General features: G+C 46.4%; 1 protein-coding gene across 1 annotated transcript in view; it reads left to right on the plus strand.

Annotated features, from left to right (window-relative positions):
- LOC103904195 (calpain-13) overlaps positions 1 to 7013 on the plus strand; it is a 44860-nt gene that overhangs the window by 34228 nt on the left and 3619 nt on the right. Inside the window, exons 16-19 of the mRNA XM_019473715.1 lie at positions 204 to 271; positions 1914 to 1982; positions 3074 to 3152; positions 6094 to 6210. Of these exons, the coding sequence (XP_019329260.1) occupies positions 204 to 271; positions 1914 to 1982; positions 3074 to 3152; positions 6094 to 6210 (333 nt within the window). The remainder of the gene's footprint in view (positions 1 to 203; positions 272 to 1913; positions 1983 to 3073; positions 3153 to 6093; positions 6211 to 7013) is intronic.

Below are 7013 nucleotides of genomic sequence, written 5' to 3' on the forward strand. Positions count from 1 at the left end.
TGTCTGAGACACGTCAGACTCCCTCAGTGGACCTCAGCCTGACACGTAGCCCTTGCTGCTGTTTGAGACCCTGAGCCAGATCTGAGGCTTGTTAACCACAAGAGCCTTTAGACTGGTGTCCTCCTTCCCTCTGAACGGTGACCTGGTGCCTCTGTCAACCCCCTAGCTCTCGCTGATTCCTTCTGTTTTGTCAATCCTTGCAGACGAAATGACCAGCCTGGGAGGAAGATTCAGCTTTGATTCATGCAGAGGCATTTTATCTCTGATGGATGTATCCTTTCAGCAGAAGCAATAAACTTCTCTGGTGCTGCCCGTCGTTGCCTTGACTTAAGGCTGAGCTGAGCGTCCCAGTGTGAGAACCTGCAAGTAAATATTAGCCACAGTCCTCAATAAATAACAGAGTCTATGCAGGACTTTGCCATGCATGCCCTGGCTCTAGCATGTCTGCTGAAAGGTCAGGGTCAACCTTCTGCTACCAGCCAACTCTTTGCTCTCATTTTCACCTCTGCAGGGCCCAAGGCTTGGCTAAGCTTCACCCTTGGGCACAGGGTCCCAAGCAGAGCCAGAGGAGAGAAGGCAGCACAGACCTCAGGCATAGCTTGGCTCTTCCATCACGGCTGCAACCACGCTGGCCTGTGATGGCAGCTTGAGCAGCCTGCTAGCACCACCAGCAAAGCTGGTGTTAGGGGGAGAAGCACTGTCATCACCGAATCACAGGCACTTGCCTGGCAGACTATTCATCCTTTCCAGTGTACGTTCCCTATTTAGATGGATCACGCAGTCTTTTTACTGTTAATAAGACAACACTGGAAATACATTGCTGGCTGTTGTAGAACAAGAGGGCTCCTTGATGAAAACATAAATTCTCCCGTGTGTTTTCTCCCCCTTGCTTGCTCACTGTCTCTTTTCTTCCATGCTTTGAAATAACTTGGAGACATTTTCAGACCTTTACAAACTGCCAGAGAATGAATAAAAATGACTAGATGACCCTTGCATCTAGCCAGTGAAAGAGACTTTTCACTCTTTCCAAAGCCCCTCCTGGGCTAAATGGGCACTGTGGATGCATGGCACGTGCAAAGAGCTGACAAAGCCACTGCTCTGCTTTAATTCAGGATGGATTTTTCATTCTCTGGGCTGCTTACAACCCATGTACAGTGTGACCTATCCTGGCCTGAAAAGACAGGATCAGCTTTTTTCAGTCAGGTTTCATGGCATTGGCACTCGTCTGCTTGTATTTAACTGGTGATGAGTTTTGCTTTCAGGGAGTTTTTGCCATTCCAGCTGCATTAGGTGAGGTGCTGCGTGTCTGCCCAGGACTCCTAGATAGTGTACGGAGGGGAGCAGGTCCACTGACATAGTCCTTTGAGCATCTGTGGGAGATGTCTGCTGACACCCATGGGCTCCTGCAGCTCATGGTAGGGAAGTGTTTTCTTGCCTGTAGCATATGCATAGCTCAAATGCTGCTGTTGCCTCTTGGCTCCTTCAGTGCCTGTTCCTCCAGGAGGATCCAGGCAGAGCTGATACTGTGCTGCTGCATGCATAGAGGCAAGGCAATGTGCACCCATGGCCTGGAGCATGGGGTCATGTTCATCCACAGGGGCCTCTGCTCAGTGGCTAAATGTCAACTGAAGTGATGATCACTGCAGGTTCCCTTGTGGTTAAAGGCACCATATAAATAGAAACCTTTTGTTGTTTGTGAGCACAGGTATGAGCAGCTGTACAATGTGCCAAAAAAGGTGAGTTTAACTGTAAGCATAATTGAGAGCAGAAAAGCTCTTGGTTTTCTCAACGCAAAGTAACAAACGGAAGAGACTGCATCTTATGTCTGTCTTTATGTGGAGGCAGCATCCTCGGGAATGAAGACAGCCAGGTTTAGCTCTCATTAACTGTTCAATTCTTAACTAAATGCACAGCTCAACTCAAATGGACAACTCACACTGCAGGAGTTCGGGAGCCTCTGGCGAAGTCTGACTAAGTACATGGTACAGGGGGGCCGCTCTCTCTATTTTCTGCTGATACTGTACTCTTGGGCTTTTCCTCAACAGAGTGCAGATGCTCTGTGATACCAAAGCACTGGGGAGAAAAACGTTGCAGAGGTTGCTTGCTTAGTGGGTCAGATTTCCATCCTCTCATGCAAAGGTTGAGAGCTCAGGAAGCAGTAGTGTGTGTAAAGTGCTCCAAACAAGCAGCCGAGGCTTTTCTAGAGCAAGGAATATTGAGGAAAAAGTGGGAAAAGGTAGGAAGGCCAATTAGGCTCAGAATTTGATGGAAATCTCTGTTTGTGTGCCACCACTGGCAAATTTTTTTAAAGCTTTCTAAGCTGAAATGAGCTCTTGAACAGTCATCTGAAAAATGTCACTCATTACTGCAGTTTGTAGTGGAAATGTGTAGGATCCCATGAAAGTTTATCTGGGAGAAATGTCTCTGCTCCAGGATAAGCATTAGGTTTGGAAGCAGTGAGGACAGTAACTTGGTATTTAGGGTCCCATCTAAATTCAGGCAGCTTCTCTGTGTCAGGTCCTTCTCCCTCCAGTCTTGCTGCAGAATGGGAAGATTTCCTGAAGCCTCAAAGTTGGGTGGGTTCTACTTTGTTTCATCCCTCTTGAGATGGCCTGAGGCCACCTAGGATATGGGGTGCCAGTTCCCCATCTAGCAATGGTGCTCTTCCCACTGACAGCACCTCAAGTGCTTGTGGGGTTTCCACAGTGTGTTGGGAAAGATGACCTCACACCATTCTGGGATTCAGTGAATCCTGGCTTATTTCATGTGTTATAGACAATGTGTTTTTGTCGGTGGACATGGGAGTATTCCCGTTGTTGCCTGCACACATAAACTAGGGAGAGTGAGCAAAAAGGCTTCCACCCACCCAAAACTGTGGGATTTTTTACACTGTAACATACTGTCTGAGCCTTCTGGAAATGGGACTCCCTTGTTATAGTCACCACATCTCATCTGTTGAACTTCCTTGCAGCCTATTTATTAAGGAGGGAAAGCATCCTACATAATTAGATGTAGTAGTAAATTTGGGGAATGCTGATACGAGCTTGAAATCTGCCTTTACACTATTTTTTAGGTTATCTTCAGCAAGGAAGACAGAAATCATTCTGGATTTCTTGATGTGTCTGAACTGAAGAGCGCGATACAGATGGCAGGTACGTCCATAGGTGCTGAGCAGCTCCCTTTCTTGTCCCTGTGGCAGTGAAGGAAAGGATGAAAAAGAGAGAGGAAAGAAAAAAGAGCTTCAGGGAGAAAGCAGTTTGGATTGCACAGAGGTGCCAGTTAGATCACAGCTCTGCACACAAGTCTGCGCTGTTTTAGGGCATTGAGACAGAAAGCTCATTTCAGGGAGAAACCCTTTGCACTGCAGCTGGGGAGCCAGCAGAGAGATGCAGAGAAGCACAGCCCTGGCCAGAGCCTGCAGACTGGCTTATCCATAGTCTCTCTAGGTCATGGACAAAACATCCAGCAGAGGAAAGGAGCAAGGAACAGTCGATGCTTGCACTTGCCCCAATTCCTGCAGTTTCTCTTCAGGGCAGTGAGTAAGTCTGTAAGGGAGAGCCACAGTGACAGACATTTATTTAGTTTGCACTGACCTCTGTTGGCTACACGAGTGCTGAAACTTGCAGTGAGTGCATGGGACCCCTTCACATGGGTGAAGCATTTTAGCTGGGTCATCTCTCCGGAGACTTTGTGCATGAAATGCAGCTCTGAGCAATCCTCTTATAATTGTACAGTAGGGAAGCTCCCATTTGGCTACATGGAGCTTTGAGTGGTGGTGTCCCCAGGAGAAACCTGGTGCAGAAGTACTATCTGTGGAAGCCATCAGCTCAGGGGATGTATGTGTAGTTTTTTTGTTGCTGAGAGGTGGGCAGAGTGTTAGCATCTGCCTGAGGAACGCAGCACTAATGTGCCAAATGTCAAAGGAGAAGCTGCCAGGTGCATTCTGTAAGAAAGGTGCTAAAGTGTAAAACTGGGAGGAAAATTGTACATTGAGAAGTCCTGGCAGCCAAAACAGTGCAGCTATTTGAAGGGATAAAAAGGCACTATTAAATGGCAAATGCAATACATATTAGGCTATAAGCAGTTCTGAGTAGGGGGAAAAAACAAAATTACAAGTTCATTCTTGCCACCTTCTGAGCCAGACAGCTGCATTTGAATCTGGCTTCGCATTAGGATGATCCCCGTCCTGGCTTTTAAGCAAGAAGGAGTGGACAGCCTCAGAAAGAGTTTGGGAGGTTGGTGCTACCTCTGGGAATGGCACTAATATATCTAAATACGGCTCCCAGCCAGCTGTTCCATGAACTGTTCAGTGCTCTCCCCAGCAAAACACTGAAGTGCGTGCTTAATTTTCACTGTTGTCCTAATGCTTCAAAGCATAATAATGATGGGTCAAATTTTCTGCCAGAGTAAAGCAGGCTGGCTGCATTAACAGCAGTGCTGCCCTGAAACGCAGGAGCATTGGCCTGGGGTGTTTACAAACTCCTCACTGGCAATATTAAATGCATCAAAATAATTTAAAAAAATGGGGAAACATAAAGTCTGTATTTTAAAGCTTGACTAAAACCAGAGTGAGGAATCCAGCAGACAAAAGGTGTGGGGAATAACCTTACAAATAAGCAACAGCACATAACTGAAATGTCTTGGGAACAGAGAGGACTGACACTTCAGTCTTGTCGATGAGGTTAATTGAGAGACATTGCCAGGTGAGAAGATTTCAGAGCAAGTATATCCCAGACTGACCATGCCAAATTGTCAGTGTTTTACTAGTGTAAGACATGCTTATAGCATCTTGTAAGCAGCACTGCAATGCTTGCTGGAATCTGCTCTCCAGAGAGTGCTTGACTGAATTCCCACTGCCTTCAAAATGTTAAAAATGTGGTAGGATTCATTGCTCACTACTACAGTGGTTCTTGGCAGTGTTTTAGAACCAGAATCAAAGAAGAAATTTCATTAATTAGATTTTTTTTTTAATTACTAACTTTTTCTCCTAGAAAAAAATCTAAAATCGGGTTTATCTTAATTTGAAATGTATCTTAAACCCAAATGTATTTCCATTATTTAAATATTCAGCATTGTATGTCTGCTTCCTGCTGGAGACCTTCTCCGACTAGGCTCATGCAACCAGAGTTTGTCGACGTACTAACCCACTTCCACTGGCTGTATCTCCCTGTACACAGGTGTAGAGAAATAGTTTCCTTCTTTTCTGCTCATTCAACTAGTTTGGCTCCATGATGAGTTCATTTAAACCTGAAAAGTTTAGAGCTGGTTGAAAAAGCAGGAAAGCTGCTTCTCTTCCAGCTGAGCCACTAAAAACGAGGAGTGAGCAAATGAGACTTTTCTGAAGTCTCAGAGAATGCATTAAACCAAAGCTATCAGTCCAGCTCTCCGCAGAAAATTTTGCTTTTGTTTAGCAAATCAGCTTTTAGTGCAAAATATATTTAAATCATTTCTCTTATGTAGCCAGCACATTTAGGGTAGTTTTATTTAACTAATAAAAGAATCATTCTAAAAGGCAATTTTTGTTCATTCAATTGAATACCAATTTCCATCCAAACAGACTGTGACACAAATACTGAATTATCAGCTAATAAAAAAGAAATGCACCCTTCACCATTTTCTAACAGAAGAGAAAATGTAAAAATTAAGAATCCCAGGCATGCTATACTGCATAATAGCATGAGCATGTGGTATCTCCCTGTTTAGCAGAAAGCACCAGTGGTATTGTAAATGCTGTGCTCAGACTTGAACGGTTATGAGCCAAAGAAAATCACCCTTTTGTATAGAAAAAAAGCTAAAAAGGCAAACCAAGATAACACTAGATTAGTTAGCTCTATGTTTCCTGCTTGCTGACCTAAGCCACAATTCGAGTAATTGACTAAATGGATTTTGATTTTCCATCACCCTACCCCTACTCTCATGCACAAACCTGGGGGAAAGGCAAGCTGCCATCCAGGGATGCAGAGCAGACCCAGCATGACAGGGTGGGCGGCCGAGGAAGAGCCCCAGCTTCTTTGCAGGGTGCACAAGGCCAGCAGAGCTGGTCCATCATCCCACAGTGAGTCCCCAGTACTGTTGTTCGTCTTCCCTCCGCAGGTCTGGCCGCTAACGAGCAGCTCCTGCGCCTGATGGCCCTGCGGTACAGCGATGCTGCCAGGAGAATCGGCTTCTCTGACTTCGTGTGCTGCATGCTGCGCCTTGAAACCATGACCTGTGAGTCTCGGCGCCGGGGCCTGGGGTCGGGCAGGGGATGTGGCAGCAGGCTCCCTCCATGGGAGCTTGCAAAGCCAGACTGAGGGCAGTGGCAGGAGGCAAGGTACACGCTGCTAGACATAATACATGTCTAACAGCTTGCTTGGCAATAACAAACGTGCTCAAAGTCCAGGCATGGTCCAGGCATCCCTTTGGGCAGCCTGTTTGCCAGAACCAGATTTGCCTCCTGCCCATAGGGGCAAGTGTCTGGTAGAGAGCAGTTTAGTGCTGGGAGAAAGCAGCAGCTGGGAATACGGTGATGCCTTCACTGAAAGGGGCTGGAAGGAAGGTCGGCCTGCAGTTTCCTGTCAGAGCTCATCAGAACGCCTCGTGGGCTGCAGTGGCACCATGCTGTCCTGTGTTTTTCCCTGCTGAGGAGCGATGGTAATGTGTATTCAGAGCTTCTTCAGCTGCCAATCCTTTTTTGCTGCATGAATTTAGCCTGGCCTCTGCAGGCTTGTCCTTAGAGCCCCTATGCACTAAGACTAATTTTCTAAAAACAAGATATGTCCTTGTGCTGGTGCCCTTCCACACAAGCTTGACCATCCTGGTCCACAGCAGAGCTTCCTCCAGGGTGGTGTGGAGCATTGCCGGTACCACTGAGGGATGACTGCATGCATTCACGGCCTGTGAAGAGGAAAGAGGCAACTCATCTCAAGTGGAAGGCTTTCTTTTTCGGTTAAAATTTGGAGAAGTCTGAACCACAGCAAGGGAGGTGCTTTTTTTTTTTTTTTTTTTTTTCTTGGGTGTTGCTCCCCAAACAC

The sequence above is a fragment of the Aptenodytes forsteri genome, unplaced genomic scaffold, assembly GCF_000699145.1.
Source record: "Aptenodytes forsteri isolate BGI_AS27 unplaced genomic scaffold, ASM69914v1 Scaffold280, whole genome shotgun sequence".
In the NCBI taxonomy this organism is placed as follows: Eukaryota; Metazoa; Chordata; class Aves; order Sphenisciformes; family Spheniscidae; genus Aptenodytes; species Aptenodytes forsteri.